Source organism: Brienomyrus brachyistius, chromosome 17 (assembly GCF_023856365.1).
Source record: "Brienomyrus brachyistius isolate T26 chromosome 17, BBRACH_0.4, whole genome shotgun sequence".
Classification (NCBI taxonomy): Eukaryota; Metazoa; Chordata; class Actinopteri; order Osteoglossiformes; family Mormyridae; genus Brienomyrus; species Brienomyrus brachyistius.
Window position 1 is genome coordinate 1,272,002 of NC_064549.1, and position 27,963 is coordinate 1,299,964.

The following is a 27,963-nucleotide window of genomic DNA, read 5'->3' on the forward strand; positions in this document are numbered from 1 at the left end:
GGTTTAGTCACTATAGGCATGAAAACTGACATAAATGACTCACAATTCGACTTGGAGTCGAGTCGCAAATTTGATAACTTGTGACTTAACAGCAAAAATGATGGAAAGGCTTGGACTTGACCTGAGCTTTAGGGCAAATGACTCGAGACTCGACTTGACACTGATAAAATGACACTGATGTCAACATATAATATTTCCACCAGACAGCTGAGTCCCCTTAGTTGTGAATGATTCGGTGGTCCAGTGCTGTGTCTGAGATACAAAGCCAATATGTTTCCTAGACATTATGGGATGTTATGAACCCTTCTGGCGAGAGATGATCCCAGTGGGACGTGTATCGAGGTACGAGGTGGAGACGGTGGTGGATAAAAGAGCCCTTCTGGCTCTGCCCACCCCCAATGTGACACCAGCCTGTCAGAAGATGGCGTCTTTGCTCATCTGGTCCCTGTTTTACCACGTCTGCCTCCTTGAACTTACCAGCACCACCCAAACTCCAGCCTACAGCTGCTCTCTGCTGGGCCCCTTTGAACCAAACTTCTTAGCTGATGGTGACTACATAATCGGGGGCATTTTCCCCCTGCACTACGTCATGGACATGCCAGACTTGAACTGTACTTACAAGCCATCACCCATACAGTGTCATGGGTAAGTTTGATTCCCTGATTCGTGATTTTCTTTGTCAAAGCTTCATGCTGACGTTTCTCTAGTAAACACAATTGAAATTTTGCATAGCTGCGATTTCAAAGGTGACTTCTGCTGTCGGTCTCTCTGCAGGTTTGACCCCAGGGCTTTTCGCTGGTCTCAAAGTTTGAGGTTCGCTGTGGAAGAGATCAACCAGAGTCAGGACCTGCTACCCAACCACACCCTGGGCTACAAGATCCTTGACTCCTGTGCATACCCCTTGACTGGACAGCGGGCAGTCCTGGCTATGCTGAATGGACCTAGTGAGACCCAGAGTGCCATGTGCTCTGGTCCATCTCCTCTTCTGGCTGTGGTTGGAGAATCAGGGTCTGCACAGTCGATCATTGTCTCTAGGATCCTGCAGCCTTTTCACATTCCAATGGTGAGTATTTGTGTTAGCAGCCTGTACTGCCCCACAAAGACAAGACACAGTACCTAAGCTGACACTGAAACTGAGAAATGGGACTTCAGAGCTGTCCACCCGTATCTGTATTAAGCAGGGATGTGATAGCAATTTCTTCAAATCTGAGCGTAGATGAAGTGAAATATTCTCTTACAACATAAACAAAGCCTAAGAGATCCCATTTCAGTCATAACTCATGCAGGATAAAATATACAGCTACACTGTTTTCCATTTGCATGGCAGAGCATTTGAGCAGAAATCATGCTTAGATTTGTTGCTTGGTTACATGCATGCTTCCCAAAATGTGTAAGTTAGAAAATAAATGACAAAGTCATCAGACTGCTGTAAAGCCTATTTGTAAAAGCAGGCGTGCTGTGATAATATTACGCCAAAACGTAACGCATCCTGCAGCTAAGCTTGATTCCCTGCTGCCTTGGGTTCTGTTGTGTGTGTGAGACACGACCAGGTCTCACTCCCCCTCTCGTCACTCTACAGCAGCGATTACCGTTTCTGTGTGTCAGCAGCATGCAGCCAAACAGACAGTGCTCTCCTGCAAACGCGTATTGTCGTTGGATAAAGCTTGTGGTCTGTAGAGTGAAAAGCAGAGGGTGGTGGGCCGCCCGTCCGTCTGCGGAGGGCTTGTGTTACAGGAAGTGCTATAATTAATCATTTATGCTGTTTTATAAAAATCGAATGTGGTTTGGGAAATGTTAGCCAGAAGCCCACTGAAGTAATGAATCAATATTTCACTGAGAGAAAAAACAACACAGACAGTTGATAAATCCTGTATCAGGTACCAGTGTCCCTGCAATCCAGACACTGGACTGGTCCCGCAATGGACATGATTCTGCAGTTTGATCTCATTGCAGAAAATGTTTTTTCTGCATCATTTTGTAATTTGTCAGTGATACACACTTAGGTAAGGTTAAAAATTCTGGAACTGCTCTTTGGGTTGTACAAGTGTCGCTTCATCTTACTCTGGTAGATATCCGTCATACACATCTTTCTTGTTACACATCCAGTGTTCGTGCTGTAAGAAGTATCCAGAAAATCAAAAGCAAAAATTCTAAAAGCTAAGCTAAGTTTGGACTTCCCTCCTTTTACCCTTAAGTATGTATTGTGTTTTCTTCCATTTTCAGATAAGTTATTTTTCCTCCTGTGCTTGCCTAAGCAATAGGAGAGAGTTCCCCACATTCTTCCGAGTGATACCTAGTGATGCCTACCAGGTGAAGGCTATTGCTCAGCTCCTGCAGCACTTTGGATGGACGTGGGTGGGGGTGCTTAACGGGGACCATGCGTACGGGAGGTTCGCCTTGCAGGGGCTCAGGAGGGAGCTGGCAAACACAACCGTGTGCATCGCCTATCACGTCATGATTCCTTTGCTCTACACCAGGCAGAGAGCCCTGGAAATTCTTGACGTAATGCAGCATTCTACTGCAAAAGTGGTCGTGGCATTCTCTGCAGAAGGAGAGCTCACACCATTCCTGAAGGAGTACATGGAACAGAATATCACTGGCATTCAGTGGATCGCCAGTGAAGCCTGGGTAACAGCCTCCCTCTTTGCCGGCAGTGAGTTCTACCCATACTTGGGTGGCACCATCGGGTTTGCCATCCGCCATGGGATGGTCTCTGGGCTCAGGGACTACCTGCTGACAGTGAATCCTCTGAGGTATTCCAACAACTCCCTGGTACAGGAGCTGTGGGCCGCTTTGTATGGTTGCTCCATGCAGCCTCCTGGCAGCAGGAGTCCGGTCTCCCCAGAGCTGCCCTCCTGCACAGGGTCAGAGCCCCTCCTCAAACAGCACTCTGCCTACCTGAACACATCCAGCTTCCGTGTGACCTACAATGTGTATAAGGCTGTGTACGCCATCGCCCACTCCCTCCATAACCTGCTCAGCTGTGAGCCTGGAAAAGGGCCTTTCCAGAACTCATCGTGTGCCAACACCACCAGCATCTATCCATGGCAGGTAAAACCTAAATTATTCACAAATAAGTAAGTTATGAATCAGAAATATTGTTTGCAATGGTTCCTTTTTTCTGCTGTTGGAGTGATTTTCCCTGAGAATGGCTATTTTGCACTTTTGTTTATGTTTATAAGCTTCAACAGTATCTTCAAGACGTCTCCTTCTCCATCTCTGGAGAGAAGGTGAACTTCGATGAGAAGGGTGACGCCATCCCATCCTATGATCTTATCAACTGGCAACGGGGCACAGCCGGAAATATAGAGTTTGTCAAAGTGGGCATGTTTGATGGCTCAAGGGATGCTGGGAAGGAGCTGTTCATCCAGGACGAGGCCATCGTGTGGACGGGCCATCAGAGCGAGGCAAGCTGCACACACTGGGTATTTCAGTACATGCGATGCCATCTTTTGAGCTTCTGTAGGGTGAGGTGGAGGTAAGTGCCTCTCTTTTCATTTAATGTGGATCTTGCCTGTGCTTTTACTAGTAAAACTGCACCTTCTTTTCAAAAGTTTCAAACAAATTAAGAATCAAAATCAAATATCCTGGGTGTCCTTGGCTGGGACGTCTTCAGGTCAAGCAGAGAACTTGAGCTATTTATAGAGCTGAAACAGAAACGAGAGGGAACAAAAACCACTAATCGGGATCTCTGATGTCTGCTGCGACGCCTGCTGTGATGCCTGCTGTGCGGGGGGTGAGGGTGGTAGCATTAATTCCCATCGTTTTTTATGCTCTGTGGAAAATGAGACCTCATGTATGTGCCGGATTGATAAAGAATTAGAAACAGTAGAGTACTGTCTCGTAGGCTGATACTTTGAGACCTCTGCTATAAGTCAAAGAAAACTTGCAATATACAAGTGTCTACGTAAAACTTCCATGAGTTATTGTTAAATTCAGTTCTGCTCATATGAGAATGGAATACATGGAGTATCTTGGTGTGTCTCTTGCTTTCTTGTCCTCACGATGGGCAGTGAGGAGCAGATTTAGACATTCTACACCTGTTCACATTCCAGGTGCTGGTGTCTGTGTGCAGTGACAGCTGTGCTCCAGGCAACAGGAAAGCGGTTCGTCCTGGGGAGCCTCTGTGCTGCTTTGACTGTGTACCATGTGACAGCGGCAAGATTAGTAATCAGACAGGTGAGACTGATACTAATCCTTAAATTATTATGCTTTAAACCTAAAATCACATTCAGACATCTCCCCTTTCAGATTCAATAGACTGCACACCTTGCCCTGAAGACTGCTGGTCCAACCCAGCTAGGACAGAATGCATACTAAAGGCAGTTGAGTTCCTCTCCCATGATGCAATGGGGCTGGCCCTGACTGTGATTTCCATAGCGGGAGCTTGCCTCACCGCCGCTGTACTGTCAGTATTCACACACCACAGGAACACTCCCATCGTTCGGGTCAACAACTCGGAGCTGAGCTATTTCATCCTCCTCTCTCTAGTCCTGTGCTTCCTCTGCGCCCTACTGTTTATCGGAGAGCCCACACCGTGGTCCTGCATGCTGCGTCACACTGCCTTCAGCATCACCTTCTCCCTCTGCATCTCCTGCATCCTGGGAAAGACTCTGGTTGTGCTGGCAGCTTTTACAGCAGCCAGGCCTGGCAACAACATCATGAAGTGGCTGGGACCCAAACAACAGAGAGTGATCATCTTCAGCTGCACCTTAGTGCAGGTCGTCATCTGTGCCGTGTGGCTGGCTGCCGCTCCACCGTTCCCCTTCAAAAACACTCAGTACAGCAGGTCCAAGATCATCCTGGAGTGCAGTGTGGGCTCCAGCTTGGCCTTCTGGTGCGTTCTGGGATACATTGGCCTCCTAGCTTGCCTGTGCTTTGTCCTGGCCTTTCTCGCTCGCAAACTGCCGGGCAATTTTAACGAGGCGAAGTACATCACCTTCAGCATGCTTATCTTCTGCGCTGTGTGGCTCGCCTTCATTCCTGCGTACATCAGCTCACCTGGAAAGTTCACAGTAGCTGTAGAAATCTTTGCTATCCTAGCCTCTAGCTTTGGTCTGTTGTTCTGTTTGTTTGCTCCAAAAGTCTATATCATTTTATTAAAACCAGAGAGAAACACCAAACAGCATCTCATGGGAAGAGTAATGACATAAAACTATGGAATTTTATTTAAATGGTAGAGTTAATGTAAAACTTACATATACAGCCCACATTGTAGTATTTTGTCTGATTATTGAGATATTTTAAAAAATATAAATGGATTATATATGCAGTTCATAGAATTTGTTCAGTACTCAATATTTCATAAAACCAAATAATATTATAAAATTGTTATAATATTATGATGTGGGTTATTTTGGTAAAATGTGGGTTATTTTGCAAAGCTATTTTTCTAATTACATTTTCAAACGTCCTCAGGCTCCTATTGTTGGTCTTGCCAAATGTGTTCAGTATAACATTACTGTACTGGCTACTTAAAATTATTCACATTATCAAGTTTTGTAAAGCTTCCTAAATTTAATTCCCGCTTTGGCTAAAAGTTGTCCGAATTAATAAATATCTGCGTTCTCCTTTTACATCTCCTCGGAAGTCCCACCTACTCCAGCCAGTGCCGAAGACCAAATCCCTACACATTTTGGTAATCAACTGAAATACTGGTTTAGTGTAACCCCTCCCCCGGGTCCATAACACAGCCAGCAACGTGACTTTGGAAAAGCGATTCCGGTCGCATTGATTATGATGTACTGTATAAGATACTATATATATTATAAAAAGTTATTCATGACTTAAGCCAATAAATGCATATTTATTTGTGGCGGGGTGGAGGCTAAAGCATCTTATGGGACTAAAACAAATAACGTTATGTGTGATTGACGAGACGCAACCCCTGTGTTCCGGATCTCACTGTTTCTCAAACCCTGGGTTTGGTGCTGTGTTGCCAGTTTTCACAGCAGCAAGGTTTAGTCACTATAGGCATGAAAACTGACATAAATGACTCACAATTCGACTTGGAGTCGAGTCGCAAATTTGATAACTTGTGACTTAACAGCAAAAATGATGGAAAGGCTTGGACTTGACCTGAGCTTTAGGGCAAATGACTCGAGACTCGACTTGAACTGCAATGTTTTGACTTGAGACTTGACTCAGACTCACGAGGAATGACTATTTCCCATGGCTGGTGGAAATACATTTACCTGTATGCTATCATTTCAGGTGGGTAGGTGAGCTGCAGATAATACATAAACTACTCTTTGCATTCAGCCTCATGCAAAGCACAGTTAATGGTGTAGAAAAGTGCCGTGATGCTCACAGAAAATCCGAGAAATGTCCCTGATGTACAAACCAGGCCCCATACGGTACATCTCATAGGGAAAAGTATTTGTACATATATCATCTTATTATAGCCATGTTTCACTTCCCCTCCTCTGCATTTATAGTGACCTCTAATTGTTTGGGTTCTTGTAACTAATGTGCAACAACCTGATGTTGCCATATTTTTTGAGCGAAACGTTTTCCCAATTTACATGGCAAATTTTAACCTTGGTAATAAACCAAAGGACGATGATCAAAATGACACTGATGTCAACATATAATATTTCCACCAGACAGCTGAGTCCCCTTAGTTGTGAATGATTCGGTGGTCCAGTGCTGTGTCTGAGATACAAAGCCAATATGTTTCCTAGACATTATGGGATGTTATGAACCCTTCTGGCGAGAGATGATCCCAGTGGGACGTGTATCGAGGTACGAGGTGGAGACGGTGGTGGATAAAAGAGCCCTTCTGGCTCTGCCCACCCCCAATGTGACACCAGCCTGTCAGAATATGGCGTCTCTGCTCATCTGGTCCCTGTTTTACCACGTCTGCCTCCTTGAACTTACCAGCACCACCCAAACTCCAGCCTACAGCTGCTCTCTGCTGGGCCCCTTTGAACCAAACTTCTTAGCTGATGGTGACTACATAATCGGGGGCATTTTCCCCCTGCACTACGTCATGGACATGCCAGACTTGAACTGTACTTACAAGCCATCACCCATACAGTGTCATGGGTAAGTTTGATTCCCTGATTCGTGATTTTCTTTGTCAAAGCTTCATGCTGACGTTTCCCTAGGAAACACAGGTGTCATTTTGCGTAGCTGCGATTTCAAAGGTGACTTCTGCTGTCGGTCTCTCCGCAGGTTTGACCCCAGGTATTTTCGCTGGTCTCAAAGTTTGAGGTTCGCTGTGGAAGAGATCAACCAGAGTCAGGACCTGCTACCCAACCACACCCTGGGCTACAAGATCCTTGACTCCTGTGCATACCCCTTGACTGCACAGCGGGCAGTCTTGGCTATGCTGAATGGACCTAGTGAGACCCAGAGTGCCATGTGCTCTGGTCCATCTCCTCTTCTGGCTGTGGTTGGAGAATCAGGGTCTGCACAGTCGATCATTGTCTCTAGGATCCTGCAGCCTTTTCACATTCCAATGGTGAGTATTTGTGTTAGCAGCCTGTACTGCCCCACAAAGACAAGACACAGTACCTAAGCTGACACTGAAACTGAGAAATGGGACTTCAGAGCTGTCCACCCGTATCTGTATTAAGCAGGGATGTGATAGCAATTTCTTCAAATCTGAGCGTAGATGAAGTGAAATATTCTCTTACAACATAAACAAAGCCTAAGAGATCCCATTTCAGTCATAACTCATGCAGGATAAAATATACAGCTACACTGTTTTCCATTTGCATGGCAGAGTATTTGAGCAGAAATCATGCTTAGATTTGTTGCTTGGTTACATGCATGCTTCCCAAAATGTGTAAGTTAGAAAATAAATGACAAAGTCATCAGACTGCTGTAAAGCCTATTTGTAAAAGCAGGCGTGCTGTGATAATATTACGCCAAAACGTAACGCATCCTGCAGCTAAGCTTGATTCCCTGCTCCCTTGGGTTCTGTTGTGTGTGTGAGACACGACCAGGTCTCACTCCCCCTCTCGTCACTCTACAGCAGCGATTACTGTTTCCGTGTGTCAGCAGCATGCAGCCAAACAGACAGTGCTCTCCTGCAAACGCGTATTGTCGTTGGATAAAGCTTGTGGTCTGTAGAGTGAAAAGCAGAGGGTGGTGGGCCGTCCATCCGTCTGCGGAGGGCTTGTGTTACAGGAAGTGCTATAATTAATCATTTATGCTGTTTTATAAAAATCGAATGTGGTTTGGGAAATGTTAGCCAGAAGCCCACTGAAGTAATGAATCAATATTTCACTGAGAGAAAAAACAACACAGACAGTTGATAAATCCTGTAACAGGTACCAGTGTCCTTGCAATCCCGACACTGGACTGGTCCCGCAATGGACATGATTCTGCAGTTTGATCTCATTGCAGAAAATGTTTTTTCTGCATCATTTTGTAATTTGTCAGTGATACACACTTAGGTAAGGTTCAAAATTCTGGAACTGCTCTTTGGGTTGTACAAGTGTCGCTTCATCTTACTCAGGGAGATATCCGTCACACACATCTTTCTTGTTACACATCCAGTGCTCGTGCTGTAGGAAGTATCCAGACCATCAAAAGCAAAAATTCTAAAAGCTAAGCTAAGTTTGAACTCCCCGCCTTATTCCTTAAAGTATGTATTACTTTTTCTTCCGTTTTCAGATAAGTTATTCTTCCTCCTGTGCTTGCCTAAGCAATAGGAGAGAGTTCCCCACATTCTTCCGAGTGATACCTAGTGATGACTACCAGGTGAAGGCTATTACTCAGCTCCTGCAGTACTTTGGATGGACGTGGGTGGGGGTGCTTACTGGGGACCATGCATACGGGAGGTTCGCCTTGCAGGGGCTCAGGAGGGAACTGGCAAACACAACTGTGTGCATCGCCTATCACGTCATGATTCCTTTGCTCTACACCAGGCAGAGAACCCTGGAAATTCTTGATGTAATGCAGCATTCTACTGCAAAAGCGGTCGTGGCATTCTCTGCTGAAGGAGAGCTCATACCATTCCTGAAGGAGTACATGGAAAAGAACATCACTGGCATCCAGTGGATCGCCAGTGAAGCCTGGGTAACAGCCTCCCTCTTTGCCGGCAGTGAATTCTATCCATACTTGGGTGGCACCATCGGGTTTGCCATCCGCCAAGGGATGGTCCCTGGGCTCAGGGACTACCTACTGACTGTGAATCCTCTGAGGTATCCCAACAACTCCCTGGTACAGGAGCTGTGGGCTGCTTTGTACGGTTGCTACATGCAGCCTCCCGGCAGCAGGAGCCCGGTCTCCCCAGAGCTGCCCTCCTGCACAGGGTCAGAGCCCCTCCTCAAACAGCACTCTGCCTACCTGAACACATCCAGCTTCCGTGTGACCTACAATGTGTATAAGGCTGTGTATGCCATCGCCCACTCCCTCCATAACCTGCTCAGCTGTGAGCCTGGAAAAGGGCCTTTCCAGAACTCATCGTGTGCCAACATCACCAGTATCTATCCATGGCAGGTAAAACCTAAATTATTCACAAATAAGTAAGTTATGAATCAGAAACATTGTTTGCAATGGTTCCTTTATGTTGCTGTTGGAGTGATTTTCCCTGAGAATGGCTATTTTGCACTTTTGTTTATGTTTATAAGCTTCAACAGTATCTTCAAGACGTCTCCTTCTCCATCTCTGGAGAGAAGGTGCACTTCGATGAGAATGGTGACGCCATCCCATCCTATGATCTTATCAACTGGCAACGGGGCACAGCCGGAAATATAGAGTTTGTCAAAGTGGGCATGTTTGATGGCTCAAGGGATGCTGGGAAGGAGCTGTTCATCCAGGACGAGGCCATCGTGTGGACGGGCCATCAGAGCGAGGCAAGCTGCACACACTGGGTATTTCAGTACATGCGATGCCATCTTTTGAGCTTCTGTAGGGTGAGGTGGAGGTAAGTGCCTCTCTTTACATTTAATGTGGATCTTGCCTGTGAGCACAGCTTTTACAAGTAAACTGCACCTTCTTTACAAAAGTTTCAAACAAATTAAGAGTCAAAATCAAATATCCTGGGTGTCCTTGGCTGGGACGTCTTCATGTCAAGCAGAGAACTTGAGCTATTTTTTGAGCTGAAACAGAAACAAGAGGGAACAAAAAACACTAATTGGGATCTCTGATGTCTGCTGTGATGCCAGCTGTGCGGGGGGTGAGGGTGGTAGCATTAAGTTCTGTCGTTTTTTATTCTCTGTGGAAAATGAGACCTCAGTGTATGTGCCGGATTGATAAAGAATTAGAAACAGTACAGTACTGTCTCGTAGGCTGATACTTTGAGACCTCTGCTATAAGTCAAAGAAAACTTGCAATATACCAGTGTCTATGTAAAACTTCCATGAGTTATTGTTAAATTCAGTTCTGCTCATATGAGAATGGAATACATGGAGTATGTTGGTGTGTCTCTTGCTTTCTTGTCCTCACGATGAGCAGTGAGGAGCAGATTTGGACACTCTACACCTGTTCACATTCCAGGTGCTGGTGTCTGTGTGCAGTGACAACTGTGCTCCAGGCAACAGGAAAGCGGTTCGTCCTGGGGAGCCTCTGTGCTGCTTTGACTGTGTACCATGTGACAGCGGCAAGATTAGTAATCAGACAGGTAAGACTGATACTAATCCTTAAATTATTATGCTTTAAACCTAAAATCACATTCAGACATCTCCCCTTTCAGATTCATTAGACTGCACACCTTGTCCAGAGGACTACTGGTCCAACCCAGCCAGGACAGAATGCATACTAAAGGCAGTTGAGTTCCTCTCCCATGATGCAATGGGGCTGGCCCTAACTGTGATTTCCATAGCGGGAGCTTGCCTCACCGCCGCTGTACTGTCAGTATTCACACACCACAGGAACACTCCCATCGTTCGGGTCAACAACTCGGAGCTGAGCTACTTCATCCTCCTCTCTCTAATCCTGTGCTTCCTCTGCGCCCTACTGTTTATCGGAGAGCCCACACCGTGGTCCTGCATGCTGCGTCACACTGCCTTCAGCATCACCTTCTCCCTCTGCATCTCCTGCATCCTGGGAAAGACTCTGGTTGTGCTGGCAGCTTTTACAGCAGCCAGGCCTGGCAACAACATCATGAAGTGGCTGGGACCCAAACAACAGAGAGTGATCATCTTCAGCTGCACCTTAGTGCAGGTCGTCATCTGTGCCGTGTGGCTGGCTGCCGCTCCACCGTTCCCCTTCAAAAACACTCAGTACAGCAGGTCCAAGATCATCCTGGAGTGCAGTGTGGGCTCCAGCTTGGCCTTCTGGTGCGTTCTGGGATACATCGGCCTCCAAGCTTGCCTGTGCTTTGTCCTGGCCTTTCTCGCTCGCAAACTGCCGGGCAATTTTAATGAGGCGAAGTACATCACCTTCAGCATGCTTATCTTCTGCGCTGTGTGGCTCGCCTTCATTCCTGCGTACATCAGCTCACCTGGAAAGTTCACAGTGGCTGTAGAAATCTTTGCTATCCTAGCCTCTAGCTTTGGTCTGCTGTTCTGTTTGTTTGCTCCAAAATGCTATATCATTTTATTAAAACCAGAGAGAAACACCAAACAGCATCTTATGGGAAGGGTAATGACATAAAACTATTGAATTTTATTTAAATGGTTGATTTCCAAAGTTTCACATACTGCCCACATTATAGTGTTTTGTCTGATTATTGAGATATTTAAAAAAATGTGTAAATGAATTATGTATGCAGTTCATAGAATTTGTTCAGTAAGGTATAATTGACGACGGGCCGTTGAATTATTAGAAAAATAATGCACACCCGAGGTGGTGATGCGTCCACGACGCGAGGGGGGTGTGCATTATTTTTCTAATAATTCAACTTTCGAAGTCAATTATTCCGCTTATGCTACGGTTGCCACACCTAAAGACATCGATCAGATGATATATGTCAAGGGATTCGTCCGGTTTTTTGTACTTAAATCGCTATTGCGATTATTTCTTCCGCATCTCATCCAACGACTCTTTTGCTAGTTCCAAAACGTAATTTTAAAGCTGGCAATGGAGGCTTGAGCCGTTGATAGCAGACTAATGCAGCCAGTCGTTAAACACATTAACTGCCCAAGCTGTTGTTTTTTGGTGTTTTCGTCGTGTTTTTCTCCCTCGAGTATGTCTAGCTGTTCTTCGCTGATCGTTTTATGTCTTTTGTTGTTGCCGGCTGCCTTTGATGTCCGCTTCCGTTAATGTTGTTTTTCATCTGGACTATCTAATACTGCTGTACCCAGTTGTTGAAAGTTTCATATTCACCGTAAATATTAAAATTTACTTTCGGAAAATCGTCTGTCAAGTTGTTGTTTTTGTTAGTCCTGCGTGCTGTATAGGTACTGTATGCTAATTTCCGTTATTACAGTTAACTATGCGAAGTGATATGGAACTGTAATGCGGTCAAGAGAGCTGCCTGGAACTACGTTCACCGTGCGTTTCCCTGAAAATAATTGCACACCTCAGAACGTTCGTCAGTCAATCAGATTCAAGCATTCAACGGTCCCGTAGTATAAGTACTCAATATTTCATAAAACCAAATAATATTATAAAATTGTTATAATATAATGATGTGGGTTATTTCGGTAAAATGTGGGTTATTTTGCAAAGCCATTTTTCTAATTATATTTTTAAACATCCTGAGGTAACAAGTGAGGCTCCTATTGTTGGTCTTGCCAAATGTGTTCAGTATAATGTTACTGTACTGGCTACTTAAAATTATTCACATTATCAAGTTTTGTAAAGCTTCCTAAATTTAATTTCCGCTTTGGCTAAAACTTGTCTGAATTAATAAATATTTGCCTTCTCCTTTTACATCTCCTTTTATCTCCTTGGAAGTCCCACCTACTCCAGCCAGTGCCGAAGACCAAATCCCTACACATTTTGGTAATCAACTGAAATACTGGTTTAGTGTAACTCCTCCCCCGGGTCCATAACACAGCCAGCAACGTGACTTCGGAAAAGCGATTCCGGTCGCATTGATTATGATGTACTGTATAAGATACTATATATATTATAAAAAGCTATTCATGACTTAAGCCAATAAATGCTCATTTATTTGGGGGGGGGGGGGGGGGGGGGGGAGGTGGAGGCTAAAGCATCTTATGGGACTAAAACTCCCGTTTTAGGGTTAACGGTGTCCCTGGTCCGGAGTAAAGACAAACTTGTTAAATATAAGCGTAAGCTTGGCTATTCTGGCCATGTTTGGTTTCTTTCTGATTACGCCTAATCGGCTAGATTAGGCTAATGATTCACATAATCCATCCATCCATCCATTTTCCAAACCGCTTATCCTATTGGGTCACTGGGGGTCCGGAGCCTATCTCGGAAGCAATGGGCATGAGGTAGGGAACAACACAGGATGGGGGGGGGGCAGCCCATCACAGGGCACACTCACACACCAGTCACTCACGTATGCACACCTACGGGCAATTTAGCAACTCCAATTAGCCTCAGCATCTTTTTTGGACTGTGGGGGGAAACCCCACGACGACATGGGGAGAACATGCAAACTCCACACACATGTAACCCAGGCGGAGACTTGAACCCGGGTCCCAGAGGTGTGAGGCAACAGTACTAACCACTGAACCACCATGCCGCCCAACCATTTCAAAGCCAAACATAGATATTAAAACAAACGTATCTGATGTTAGCTCGTAATGATGTGTTAATATCAAGCATTTCTTTATTCATCCATCCATTTTCCAAACCGCTTATCCTACTGGGTCGCGGGGGGTCTGGAGCCTATCCCGGAGGCAATGGGCACGAGGCAGGGAACAACCCAGGACGGGGGGCCAGCCCATCGCAGGGCACACTCACACACCATTCACTCACACATGCACACCTACGGGCAATTTAGTAACTCCAATTAGCCTCAGCATGTTTTTGGACTGTGGGGGGAAACCAGAGTACCTGGAGGAAACCCCACGACGACATGGGGAGAACATGCAAACTCCACACACGTGTGACCCAGGCGGAGACTCGAACCCAGGTCCCAGAGGTGTGAGGCAACAGTGCTAACCACTGCACCACCATGCTGCCCCTCAAGCATTTCTTTTTAATTTTAATATTTATATATGGTTACAAACAACGTTATGTGTGATTGACGAGACGCAACCCCTGTGTTCCGGATCTCACTGTTTCCCAAACCCTGGGTTTGGTGCTGAGTGGCCAGTTTTCACAGCAGCAAGGTTTAGTCACTATAGGCATGAAAACTGACATAAATGACTCACAATTCGACTTGGAGTCGAGTCGCAAATTTGATAACTTGTGACTTAACAGCAAAAATGATGGAATGGCTTGGACTTGACCTGAGCTTTAGGGCAAATGACTCGAGACTCGACTTGAACTGCAATGTTTTGACTTGAGACTTGACTCAGACTCACGAGGAATGACTATTTCCCATGACTGGTGGAAATACAGTTACCTGTATGGTATCATTTCAGTTGGGTAGGTGAGCTGCAGATAATACATAAACTACTCTTTGCATTCAGCCTCATGCAAAGCACAGTTAATGGTGTAGAAAAGTGCCGTGATGCTCACAGAAAATCCCAGAAATGTCCCTGATGTACAAACCAAGCCCCATACGGTATATCTCATATGGTAAAGTATTTGTACATATATCATCTTATTATAGCCATGTTTAACTTCCCCTCCTCTGCATTTACAGTAACCTCTAATTGTTTGGGTTCTTGTAACTAATGTGCAACAACCTGATGTTGCCATATTTTTTGAGCGAAATGTTTTCGCAATTTACATGGCAAATTTTAACCTTGGTAATAAACCAAAGGACGATGATCAAAATGACACTGATGTCAACATATAATATTTCCACCAGACAGCTGAGTCCCCTTAGTTCTGAATGATTCGGTGGTCCAGTGCTGTGTCTGAGATACAAAGCCAATATGTTTCCTAGACATTATGGGATGTTTTGAGCCCCCCTGGCGAGAGATGATCCCAGTGGGATGTGTGTCGAGGTACGAGGTGGAGAGGGTGGTGGATAAAAGAGCCCTTCTTGCTCTGCCCACCCCCAATGTGACACCAGCCTGTCAGAAGATGGCGTCTCTGCTCATCTGGTCCCTGTTTTACCACGTCTGCCTCCTTGAACTTACCAGCACCACTCAAACTCCAGCCTACAGCTGCTCTCTGCTGGGCCCCTTTGAACCAAACTTCTTAGCTGATGGTGACTACATAATCGGGGGCATTTTCCCCCTGCACTACGTCATGGACATGCCAGACTTGAACTGTACTTACAAGCCATCACCCATACAGTGTCATGGGTAAGTTTGATTCCCTGATTCGTGATTTTCTTTGTCAAAGCTTCATGCTGACGTTTCTCTAGGAAACACAGGTGGCATTTTGCGTAGCTGCGATTTCAAAGGTGACTTCTGCTGTCGGTCTCTCCGCAGGTTTGACCCCAGGGCTTTTCGCTGGTCTCAAAGTTTGAGGTTCGCTGTGGAAGAGATCAACCAGAGTCAGGACCTGCTACCCAACCACACCCTGGGCTACAAGATCCTTGACTCCTGTTCATACGCCTTGACCGGACAGCGGGCAGTCCTGGCTATGCTGAATGGACCTAGTGAGACCCAGAGTGCCATGTGCTCTGGTCCATCTCCTCTTCTGGCTGTGGTTGGAGAATCAGGGTCTGCACAGTCGATCATTGTCTCTAGGATCCTGCAGCCTTTTCGCATTCCAATGGTGAGTATTTGTGTTAGCAGCCTGTACTGCCCCACAAAGACAAGACACAGTACCTAAGCTGACACTGAAACTGAGAAATGGGACTTCAGAGCTGTCCACCCGTATGTGTATTAAGCAGGGATGTGATAGCAATTTCTTTAAATCTGAGCGTAGATAAAGTGAAATACTCTCTTACAACATAAACAAAGCCTAAGAGATCTCATTTCAGTCATAACTCATGCAGGATAAAATATACAGCTACACTGTTTTCCATTTGCATGGCAGAGTATTTGAGCAGAAATCATGCTTAGATTTCTTGCTTGGCTACATGCATGCTTCCCAAAATGTGTAAGTTAGAAAATAAATGACAAAGTCATCAGACTGCTGTAAAGCCTATTTGTAAAAGCAGGCGTGCTGTGATAATATTACGCCAAAGCGTAACACATCCTGCAGCTAAGCTTGATTCCCTGCTCCCTTGGGTTCTGTTGTGTGTGTGAGACACGACCGGGTCTCACTCCCCCTCTCGTCACTCTACAGCAGCGATTACTGTTTCCGTCTGTCAGCAGCATGCAGCCGACCAGACAGTGCTCTCCTGCAAACACGTATTGTCATTGGATAAAGCTTGTGGTCTGTAGAGTGAAAAGCAGAGGGTGGTGGGCCGTCCGTCCGTCTGCGGAGGGCTTGTGTTACAGGAAGTGCTATAATTAATCATTTATACTGTTTTATAAAAAATCAAATGTGGTTTTGGAAATGTTAGCCAGAAGCCCACTGAAGTAATGAATCAATATTTCACTGAGAGAATAAACAACACAGACAGTTGATAAATCCTGTAACATGTACCAGTGTCCCTGCAATCCCGACACTGGACTGGTCCCGCAATGGACATGATTCTGCAGTTTGATCTCATTGCAGAAAATGTTTTTTCTGCATCATTTTGTAATTTGTCAGTGATACACACTTAGGTAAGGTTCAAAATTCTGGAACTGCTCTTTGGGTTGTACAAGTGTCGCTTCATCTTACTCAGGTAGATATCCGTCATACACATCTTTCTTGTTACACATCCAGTGTTCGTGCTGTAGGAAGTATCCAGACCATCAAAAGCTAAAATTCTAAAAGCTAAGCTAAGTTTGAACCTCCCCCCATATCCCCTAAAGTATGTATTGCTTTTTCTTCCATTTTCAGATAAGTTATTCTTCCTCCTGTGCTTGCCTGAGCAATAGGAGAGAGTTCCCCACATTCTTCAGAGTGATGCCTAGTGATGCCTACCAGGTGAAGGCTATTGCTCAGCTCCTGCAGCACTTTGGATGGACGTGGGTGGGGGTGCTTAACGGGGACCATGCGTATGGGAGGTTCGCCTTGCAGGGGCTCAGGAGGGAGCTGGCAAACACAACCGTGTGCATCGCCTATCACGTCATGATTCCTTTGCTCTACACCAGGCAGAGAACCCTGGAAATTCTTGACGTAATGCAGCATTCTACTGCAAAAGTGGTCGTGGCATTCTCTGCAGAAGGAGAGCTCACACCATTCCTGAAGGAGTACATGGAAAAGAACATCACTGGCATCCAGTGGATCGCCAGTGAAGCCTGGGTAACAGCCTCCCTCTTTGCCGGCAGTGAGTTCTACCCATACTTGGGTGGCACCATCGGGTTTTCCATCCGCCATGGGATGGTCCCTGGGCTCAGGGACTACCTGCTGACTGTGAACCCGCTGAGGTATCCCAACAACTCCCTGGTACAGGAGCTGTGGGCCGCTTTGTATGGTTGCTCCATGCAGCTTCCCGACAGCAGGAGCCCGGTCTCCCCAGAGCTGCCCTCCTGCACAGGGTCAGAGCCCCTCCTCAAACAGCACTCTGCCTACCTGAACACATCCAGCTTCCGTGTGACCTACAATGTGTATAAGGCTGTGTACGCCATCGCCCACTCCCTCCATAACCTGCTCAGCTGTGAGCCTGGAAAAGGGCCTTTCCAGAACTCATCGTGTGCCAACATCACCAGCATCTATCCATGGCAGGTAAAACATAAATTATTCACAAATAAGTAAGTCATTAATCAGAAACATTGTTTGCAGTAGTTCCTTTATACCACTGTTGGAGTGATATATTTTTCATGCGAATCGCTGTTTTTCATCTCTGTCACGCTTTTGTTTATGTTTAAAAGCTTCAGCAGTATCTTCAAGACGTCTCCTTCTCCATCTCTGGAGAGAAGGTGAACTTCGATGAGAATGGTGACGCCATCCCATCCTATGATCTTATCAACTGGCAACGGGGCACAGCCGGAAATATAGAGTTTGTCAAAGTGGGCATGTTTGATGGCTCAAGGGATGCTGGGAAGGAGCTGTTCATCCAGGACGAGGCCATCGTGTGGACGGGCCATCAGAGCGAGGCAAGCTGCACACACTGGGTATTTCAGTACATGCGATGCCATCTTTTGAGCTTCTGTAGGGTGAGGTGGAGGTAAGTGCCTCTCTTTTCATTTAATGTGGATCTTGCCTGTGAGCACAGCTTTTACAAGTAAAACTGCACCTTCTTTTCAAAAGTTTCAAACAAATTAAGAGTCAAAATCAAATATCCTGGCTGTCCTTGGCTGGGACGTCTTCAGGTCAAGCAGAGAACTTGAGCTATTTTTTGAGCTGAAACAGAAACGAGAGGGAACAAAAACCACTAATCGGGATCTCTGATGCCTGCTGTGATGCCTCCTGTGCGGGGGGTGAGGGTGGTAGCATTAAGTCCCGTCGTTTTTTATTCTCTGTGGAAAATGAGACCTCAGTGTATGTGCCGGATTGATAAAGAATTAGAAACAGTAGAGTACTGTCTCGTAGGCTGATACTTTGAGACCTCTGCTATAAGTCAAAGAAAACTTGCAATTTACAAGTGTCTACGTAAAACTTCCATGAGTTATTGTTAAATTCAGTTCTGCTCATATGAGAATGGAATACATGGAGTATGTTGGTTTGTCTCTTGCTTTCTTGTCCTCACGATGAGCAGTGAGGAGCAGATTTGGACACTCTACACCTGTTCACATTCCAGGTGCTGGTGTCTGTGTGCAGTGACAGCTGTGCTCCAGGCAACAGGAAAGCGGTTCGTCCTGGGGAGCCTCTGTGCTGCTTTGACTGTGTACCATGTGACAGCGGCAAGATTAGTAATCAGACAGGTAAGACTGATACCAATCCATCCATCCATCCATCCAGTCATTTTCCAAACCGCTTATCCTATTGGGTCGCGGGGGGTCTGGAGCCTATCCCAAAAGCAATGGGCACAAGGCAGGGAACAACCCAGGATGGGGGGCCAGCCCATCGCAGGGCACACTCACACACCATTCAGTCACACAAGCACACCTCTGGGCAAGTTAACACCTCAGCATGTTTTTGGACTGTGGGGGGCAAACCTGAGCACCCAGACAAAACCCCACGACGACATGGGGAGAACATTCAAACTCCACACACATGTGACCCAGGCGGAGACTCGAACCCGGGTCCCAGAGGTGTGAGGCAACAGTGCTAACCACTGCACCACCATGCCGCTCCCTGATACTAATCCTTAAATTATTATACTTTAAACCTAAAATCACATTCAGACATCTCCCCTTTCAGATTCAATAGACTGCACACCTTGCCCTGAAGACTATTGGTCCAACGCAGCCAGGACAGACTGCATACAAAAGACAGTTGAGTTCCTCTCCCATGATTCAATGGGGCTGGCCCTGACTGTGATTTCCATAGCGGGAGCTTGCCTCACCGCCGCTGTACTGTCAGTATTCACACACCACAGGAACACTCCCATCGTTCGGGTCAACAACTCGGAGCTGAGCTACTTCATCCTCCTCTCTCTAGTCCTGTGCTTCCTCTGCGCCCTACTGTTTATCGGAGAGCCCACACCGTGGTCCTGCATGCTGCGTCACACTGCCTTCAGCATCACCTTCTCCCTCTGCATCTCCTGCATCCTGGGAAAGACTCTGGTTGTGTTGGCAGCTTTTACAGCAGCCAGGCCTGGCAACAACATCATGAAGTGGCTGGGACCCAAACAACAGAGAGTGATCATCTTCAGCTGCACCTTAGTGCAGGTCGTCATCTGTGCCGTGTGGCTGGCTGCCGCTCCACCGTTCCCCTTCAAAAACACTCAGTACAGCAGGTCCAAGATCATCCTGGAGTGCAGTGTGGGCTCCAGCTTGGCCTTCTGGTGCGTTCTGGGATACATCGGCCTCCTAGCGTGCCTGTGCTTTGTCCTGGCCTTTCTCGCTCGCAAACTGCCGGGCAATTTTAACGAGGCGAAGTACATCACCTTCAGCATGCTTATCTTCTGCGCTGTGTGGCTCGCCTTCATTCCTGCGTACATCAGCTCACCTGGAAAGTTCACAGTGGCTGTAGAAATCTTTGCTATCCTAGCCTCTAGCTTTGGTCTGTTGTTCTGTTTGTTTGCTCCAAAAGTCTATATCATTTTATTAAAACCAGAGAGAAACACCAAACAGCATCTCATGGGAAGGGTAATGACATAAAACTATGGAATTTTATTTAAATGGTAGAGTTAATGTAAAACTTACATATACAGCCCACATTGTAGTATTTTGTCTGATTATTGAGATATTTAAAAAAATGTATAAATGAATTATATATGCAGTTCATAGAATTTGTTCAGTACTCAATATTTCATAAAATCAAATAATATTATAAAATTTAGTATAATATAATGATGTAGGTTATTTCGGTAAAATGTGGGTTATTTTGCAAAGCCATTTTTCTAATTATATTTTTAAACATCCTGAGGTAACAAGTGAGGCTCCTATTGTTGGTCTTGCCAAATGTGTTCAGTATAACATTACTGTACTGGCTATTTAAAATTATTCACATTATCAAGTTTTGTAAAGCTTCCTAAATTTAATTCCCGCTTTGGCTAAAACTTGTCTGAATTAATAAATATTTGCCTTCTCCTTTTACATCTCCTTTTATCTCCTTGGAAGTCCCACCTACTCCAGCCAGTGCCGAAGACCAAATCCCTACACATTTTGGTAATCAACTGAAATACTGGTTTAGTGTAACTCCTCCCCCGGGTCCATAACACAGCCAGCAACGTGACTTCGGAAAAGCGATTCCGGTCGCATTGATTATGATGTACTGTATAAGATACTATATATATTATAAAAAGCTATTCATGACTTAAGCCAATAAATGCTCATTTATTTGGGGGGGGGGGGGGGGGGAGGTGGAGGCTAAAGCATCTTATGGGACTAAAACTCCCGTTTTAGGGTTAACGGTGTCCCTGGTCCGGAGTAAAGACAAACTTGTTAAATATAAGCGTAAGCTTGGCTATTCTGGCCATGTTTGGTTTCTTTCTGATTACGCCTAATCGGCTAGATTAGGCTAATGATTCACATAATGTCATTTATAATAAAAAATATATAGAGTAATACACAGCTTATGAAGGGGATGGTATCAGGAATAGTGTCCGTAGAAACATTTCAAAGCCATCCATCCATTTTCCAAACCGCTTATCCTAGTGGGTCACGGGGGGGTCCGGAGCCTACTCCGGAAGCAATGCGCACAAGGCAGGGAACAACCCAGGATGGAGGGGGGGGGGCAGCCCATCACAGGGCACACTCATACACCAGTCACTCACGTATGCACACCTACGGACAATTTTTGGATTGTTTTGGACTGTGGGGGGAAACCCCACGACGACATGAGGAGAACATGCAAACTCCACACACATTTAACCCAGGCGGAGACTTGAACCCAGGTCCCAGAGGTGTGAGGCAACAGTGCTAACCACTGCACTACCATGCTGCCCCTCAAGCATTTCTTTTTAATTTTAATATTTATATATGGTTACAAACAACATTATGTGTGATTGACGAGGCGCAACCCCTGTGTTCCGGATCTCACTGTTTCCCAAACCCTGGGTTTGGTGCTGAGTGGCCAGTTTTCACAGCAGCAAGGTTTAGTCACTATAGGCATGAAAACTGACATAAATGACTCACAATTCGACTTGGAGTCGAGTCGCAAATTTGATAACTTGTGACTTAACAGCAAAAATGATGGAAAGGCTTGGACTTGACCTGAGCTTTAAGGCAAATGATTCGAGACTTCACTTGAACTGCAATGTTTTGACTTGAGACTTGACTCAGACTCACGAGGAATGACTATTTCCCATGGCTGGTGGAAATACATTTACCTGTATGGTATCATTTCAGTTGGGTAGGTGAGCTGCAGATAATATATAAACTACTCTTTGCATTCAGCCTCATGCAAAGCACAGTTAATGGTGTAGAAAAGTGCCGTGATGCTCACAGAAAATCCCAAAAATGTCCCTGACGTACAAACCAGGCCCCATACGGTACATCTCATAGGGAAAAGTATTTGTACATATATCATCTTATTATAGCCATGTTTCACTTCCCCTCCTCTGCATTTACAGTGACCTCTAATTGCTTGTGTTCTTGTAACTAATGTGCAACAACCTGATGTTGCCATATTTTTTGAGCGAAACGTTTTCGCAATTTATATGGCAAATTTTAACCTTGGTAATAAACCAAAGGACGATGATCAAAATGACACTGATGTCAACATATAAGATTTCCACCAGACAGCTGAGTCCCCTTAATTCTGAATGATTCGGTGGTCCAGTGCTGTGTCTGAGATACAAAGCCAATATGTTTCCTAGACATTATGGGATGTTTTGAGCCCCCCTGGCGAGAGATGATCCCAGTGGGACGTGTGTCGAGGTACGAGGTGGAGAGGGTGGTGGATAAAAGAGCCCTTCTGGCTCTGCCCACCCCCAATGTGACACCAGCCTGTCAGAAGATGGCGTCTCTGCTCATCTGGTCCCTGTTTTACCACGTCTGCCTCCTTGAACTTACCAGCACCACCCAAACTCCAGCCTACAGCGGCTCTCTGCTGGGCCCCTTTGAACCAAATTTCTTAGCTGATGGTGACTACATAATCGGGGGCATTTTCCCCCTGCACTACGTCATGGACATGCCAGACTTGAACTGTACTTACAAGCCATCACCCATACAGTGTCATGGGTAAGTTTGATTCCCTGATTCGTGATTTTCTTTGTCAAAGCTTCATGCTGACGTTTCTCTAGTAAACACTATTGACATTTTGCGTAGCTGCGATTTCAAAGGTGACTTCTGCTGTCGGTCTCTCCGCAGGTTTGACCCCAGGGCTTTTCGCTGGTCTCAAAGTTTGAGGTTCGCTGTGGAAGAGATCAACCAGAGTCAGGACCTGCTACCCAACCACACCCTGGGCTACAAGATCCTTGACTCCTGTACATACCCCTTGACCGCACAGCGGGCAGTCCTGGCTATGCTGAATGGACCTAGTGAGACCCAGAGTGCCATGTGCTCTGGTCCATCTCCTCTTCTGGCTGTGGTTGGAGAATCAGGGTCTGCACAGTCGATCATTGTCTCTAGGATCCTGCAGCCTTTTCGCATTCCAATGGTGAGTATTTGTGTTAGCAGCCTGTACTGCCCCACAAAGACAAGACACAGTACCTAAGCTGACACTGAAACTGAGAAATGGGACTTCAGAGCTGTCCACCCGTATCTGTATTAAGCAGGGATGTGATAGCAATTTCTTCAAATCTGAGCGTAGATAAAGTGAAATACTCTCTTACAACATAAACAAAGCCTAAGAGATCCCATTTCAGTCATACCTCATGCAGGATAAAATATACAGCTACACTGTTTTCCATTTGCATGGCAGAGTATTTGAGCAGAAATCATGCTTAGATTTGTTGCTTGGTTACATGCATGCTTCCCGCAATGTGTAAGTAAGAAAATAAATGGCAAAGTCATCAGACTGCTGTAAAGCCTATTTGTAAAAGCAGGCGTGCTGTGATAATATGGGATGCAGCGGCCAGCCAAAGCGTAACATATATTGTCGTTGGATAAAGCTTGTGGTCTGTAGAGTGAAAAGCAGAGGGTGGTGGGCCGTCCATTCGTCTGCGGAGGGCTTGTGTTACAGGAAGTGCTATAATTAATCATTTATGCTGTTTTATAAAAATCGAATGTGGTTTGGGAAATGTTAGCCAGAAGCCCACTGAAGTAATGAATCAATATTTCACTGAGAGAAAAAACAACACAGACAGTTGATAAATCCTGTAACAGGTACCAGTGTCCCTGCAATCCCGACACTGGACTGGTCCCGCAATGGACATGATTCTGCAGTTTGATCTCATTGCAGAAAATGTTTTTTCTGCATCATTTTGTAATTTGTCAGTGATACACACTTAGGTAAGGTTCAAAATTCTGGAACTGCTCTTTGGGGTGTACAAGTGTCGCTTCATCTTACTCTGGTAGATATCCGTCATACACATCTTTCTTGTTACACATCCAGTGTTCGTGCTGTAGGAAGTATCCAGAACATCAAAAGCTAAAATTCTAAAAGCTAAGCTAAGTTTGAACCTCCCCCCATATCCCCTAAAGTATGTATTGCTTTTTCTTCCATTTTCAGATAAGTTATTCTTCCTCCTGTGCTTGCCTGAGCAATAGGAGAGAGTTCCCCACATTCTTCCGAGTGATACCTAGTGATGCCTACCAGGTGAAGGCTATTGCTCAGCTCCTGCAGCACTTTGGATGGACGTGGGTGGGGGTGCTTAACGGGGACCATGCGTACGGGAGGTTCGCCTTGCAGGGGCTCAGGAGGGAGCTGGCAAACACAACCGTGTGCATCGCCTATCACGTCATGATTCCTTTGCTCTACACCAGGCAGAGAACCCTGGAAATTCTTGACGTAATGCAGCATTCTACTGCAAAAGTGGTCGTGGCATTCTCTGCAGAAGGAGAGCTCACACCATTCCTGAAGGAGTACATGGAAAAGAACATCACTGGCATCCAGTGGATCGCCAGTGAAGCCTGGGTAACAGCCTCCCTCTTTGCCGGCAGTGAGTTCTACCCATACTTGGGTGGCACCATCGGGTTTTCCATCCGTCATGGGATGGTCCCTGGGCTCAGGGACTACCTGCTGACAGTGAATCCTCTGAGGTATCCCAACAACTCCCTGGTACAGGAGCTGTGGGCCGCTTTGTATGGTTGCTCCATGCAGCCTCCTGGCAGCAGGAGTCCGGTCTCCCCAGAGCTGCCCTCCTGCACAGGGTCGGAGCCCCTCCTCAAACAGCACTCTGCCTACCTGAACACATCCAGCTTCCGTGTGACCTACAATGTGTATAAGGCTGTGTACGCCATCGCCCACTCCCTCCATAACCTGCTCAGCTGTGAGCCTGGAAAAGGGCCTTTCCAGAACTCATCGTGTGCCAACACCACCAGCATCTATCCATGGCAGGTAAAACATAAATTATTCACAAATAAATAAGCCATGAATCAGAAACATTGTTTGCAGTAGTTCCTTTATACCACTGTTGGAGTGATATATTTTTCCTGAGAATCACTGTTTTTCATCTCTGACACACTTTTGTTTATGTTTAAAAGCTTCAGCAGTATCTTCAAGACGTCTCCTTCTCCATCTCTGGAGAGAAGGTGAACTTCGATGAGAATGGTGACGCCATCCCATCCTATGATCTTATCAACTGGCAACGGGGCACAGCCGGAAATATAGAGTTTGTCAAAGTGGGCATGTTTGATGGCTCAAGGGATCCTGGGAAGGAGCTGTTCATCCAGGACGAGGCCATCGTGTGGACGGGCCATCAGAGCGAGGCAAGCTGCACACACTGGGTATTTCAGTACATGCGATGCCATCTTTTGAGCTTCTGTAGGGTGAGGTGGAGGTAAGTGCCTCTCTTTTCATTTAATGTGGATCTTGCCTGTGAGCACAGCTTTTACAAGTAAAACTGCACCTTCTTTTCAAAAGTTTCAAACAAATTAAGAGTCAAAATCAAATATGCTGGTGTCCTTGGCTGGGACGTCTTCAGGTCAAGCAGAGACCTTGAGCTATTTTTTGAGCTGAAACAGAAATGAGAGGGAACAAAAACCACTAATCGGGATCTCTGATGCCTGCTGTGATGCCTGCTGTGCGGGGGGTGAGGGTGGTAGCATTAAGTCCCGTCGTTTTTTATTCTCTGTGGAAAATGAGACCTCAGTGTATGTGCCGGATTGATAAAGAATTAGAAACAGTAGAGTACTGTCTCGTAGGCTGATACTTTGAGACCTCTGCTATAAGTCAAAGAAAACTTGCAATATACAAGTGTCTACATAAAACTTCCATGAGTTATTGTTAAATTCAGTTCTGCTCATATGAGAATGGAATACATGGAGTATGTTGGTGTGTCTCTTGCTTTCTTGTCCTCACGATGGGCAGTGAGGAGCAGATTTGGACACTCTACACCTGTTCACATTCCAGGTGCTGGTGTCTGTGTGCAGTGACAGCTGTGCTCCAGGCAACAGGAAAGCGGTTCGTCCTGGGGAGCCTCTGTGCTGCTTTGACTGTGTACCATGTGACAGCGGCAAGATTAGTAATCAGACAGGTAAGACTGATACTAATCCTTAAATTATTATGCTTAAAACTAAAATCACATTCAGACATCTCCCCTTTCAGATTCAATAGACTGCACACCTTGTCCCGAAGACTACTGGTCCAACGCAGCCAGGACAGAATGCATACTAAAGGCAGTTGAGTTCCTCTCCCATGATGCAATGGGGCTGGCCCTGACTGTGATTTCCATAGCGGGAGCTTGCCTCACCGCCACTGTACTGTCAGTATTCACACACCACAGGAACACTCCCATCGTTCGGGTCAACAACTCGGAGCTGAGCTACTTCATCCTCCTCTCTCTAGCCCTGTGCTTCCTCTGCGCCCTACTGCTTATCGGAGAGCCCACACCGTGGTCCTGCATGCTGCGTCACACTGCCTTCAGCATCACCTTCTCCCTCTGCATCTCCTGCATCCTGGGAAAGACTCTGGTTGTGCTGGCAGCTTTTACAGCAGCCAGGCCTGGCAACAACATCATGAAGTGGCTGGGACCCAAACAACAGAGAGTGATCATCTTCAGCTGCACCTTAGTGCAGGTCGTCATCTGTGCCGTGTGGTTGGCTGCCGCTCCACCGTTCCCCTTCAAAAACACTCAGTACAGCAGGTCCAAGATCATCCTGGAGTGCAGTGTGGGCTCCAGCTTGGCCTTCTGGTGCGTTCTGGGATACATCGGCCTCCTAGCCTGCCTGTGCTTTGTCCTGGCCTTTCTCGCTCGCAAACTGCCGGGCAATTTTAACGAGGCGAAGTACATCACCTTCAGCATGCTTATCTTCTGCGCTGTGTGGCTCGCCTTCATTCCTGCGTACATCAGCTCATCTGGAAAGTTCACAGTGGCCGTAGAAATCTTTGCTATCCTAGCCTCTAGCTTTGGTCTGCTGTTCTGTTTGTTTGCTCCGAAATGTTACATAATTTTATTAAAACCAGAGAGAAACACAAAACAGCATCTCATGGGAAAAGGGATGTCATAATCCGGAGAAACAGGAAAAAGATGATAGTGAAACAAGTCAAGACCTTTGTCACCCTGTGCTTTCAGAGAGGTGATATGACCCAAACAGAAGCTTCTTAGCTACATTTCAGATTAAGGCTGCTTAATCTTTTCCCACTTCCTAAACAAATGTCAACACACTGCAACGCAATATTAAACAATCTATTTTTATTGTGGAAACAGGCCAGAAAATCTCTAATATCTTGAAGCGAAAATTGTTTGTCGTTTTTTTTTGTATGGCACCTATTCAAATGCACTTTTCAACTTATCCTGTATTCTTGGTAATTAACCCTTGTTGTACATTGACAGATTCTTAAGAATAAATCTTATGATAAAACCAAAAACAAATTCAGCCCCGTGTACGTTTGTTTACCAACACTATTGCAGCATGTTTTTGATTCATAACGTGCTGTTTGCTTAAATGGGTTGAAATCAGGCATGAGGACTCAAGTCACAAATCTGATGACTCAACTTGGCAAAACCGAGGGAAAGAACAGGACTTCACTTGGACTTGAGAGTAATGACTCGAGACTTGTATCCGACTCGAGATTATAATCTCCCTCCTGTGTAACATGTTATTTTTATCATTTCAGTGTATATTAATTCTCTGCTGTCTGCATTTTCATTTGAACTCAGCACTTCTGTAACCCTGTGCTTTCAGTATGTAAAGTCAAGCTCTGAAACATCTTCTTTTTCACAGTCGCAGCCTTTATTACCGATTTATTATTATACAGAGTAATTACTGATTTATTATACTGAGTATAGATTATGTATGAGAAGCAGGACGGCGCAGTATAATAAAATGCTCTGTTTACGCCGGCTGTGCGTGTTCTGTTGTGGCCTTTCAGCTGGGTGGGTAATGCTGTACGGCCTTTTCATCTCATTCCCACCATGCTCAAAAAGCAAAGTATCTAACGTGGAATTTG

The 27,963-nt window shown here is 45.7% G+C and overlaps 2 protein-coding genes across 3 annotated transcripts; both read left to right on the forward strand.

The window, feature by feature from the left end:
• Positions 1–403: 403 nt before the first annotated feature.
• LOC125712170 (extracellular calcium-sensing receptor-like) lies at positions 404–5,225 on the forward strand. Of its 2 annotated transcripts, none has more exons than XM_048981934.1 (6): positions 404–645; positions 775–1,063; positions 2,224–3,051; positions 3,183–3,407; positions 4,056–4,179; positions 4,252–5,225. In XM_048981934.1, exons 1-6 carry the CDS (start codon positions 422–424, stop codon positions 5,151–5,153), a joined length of 2,592 nt encoding a protein of 863 aa, XP_048837891.1. In that variant the 5' UTR covers positions 404–421; the 3' UTR covers positions 5,154–5,225. The 2 variants fall into 2 exon arrangements, with proteins under 2 accessions (XP_048837891.1, XP_048837892.1); XM_048981935.1 differs by having other exon boundaries at positions 405–645; positions 4,492–5,224.
• Positions 5,226–6,565: 1,340 nt separating this feature from the next.
• On the forward strand, positions 6,566–27,763 carry LOC125711996 (uncharacterized). Its single transcript, XM_048981570.1, has 13 exons — positions 6,566–6,744; positions 14,934–15,236; positions 15,366–15,654; positions 16,816–17,643; positions 17,790–18,014; positions 18,659–18,782; positions 19,462–20,120; positions 22,321–22,649; positions 22,779–23,067; positions 24,082–24,909; positions 25,056–25,280; positions 25,924–26,047; positions 26,119–27,763. Exons 1-13 carry the CDS (start codon positions 6,689–6,691, stop codon positions 27,018–27,020), a joined length of 5,181 nt encoding a protein of 1,726 aa, XP_048837527.1. The 5' UTR covers positions 6,566–6,688; the 3' UTR covers positions 27,021–27,763.
• Positions 27,764–27,963: the final 200 nt, after the last annotated feature.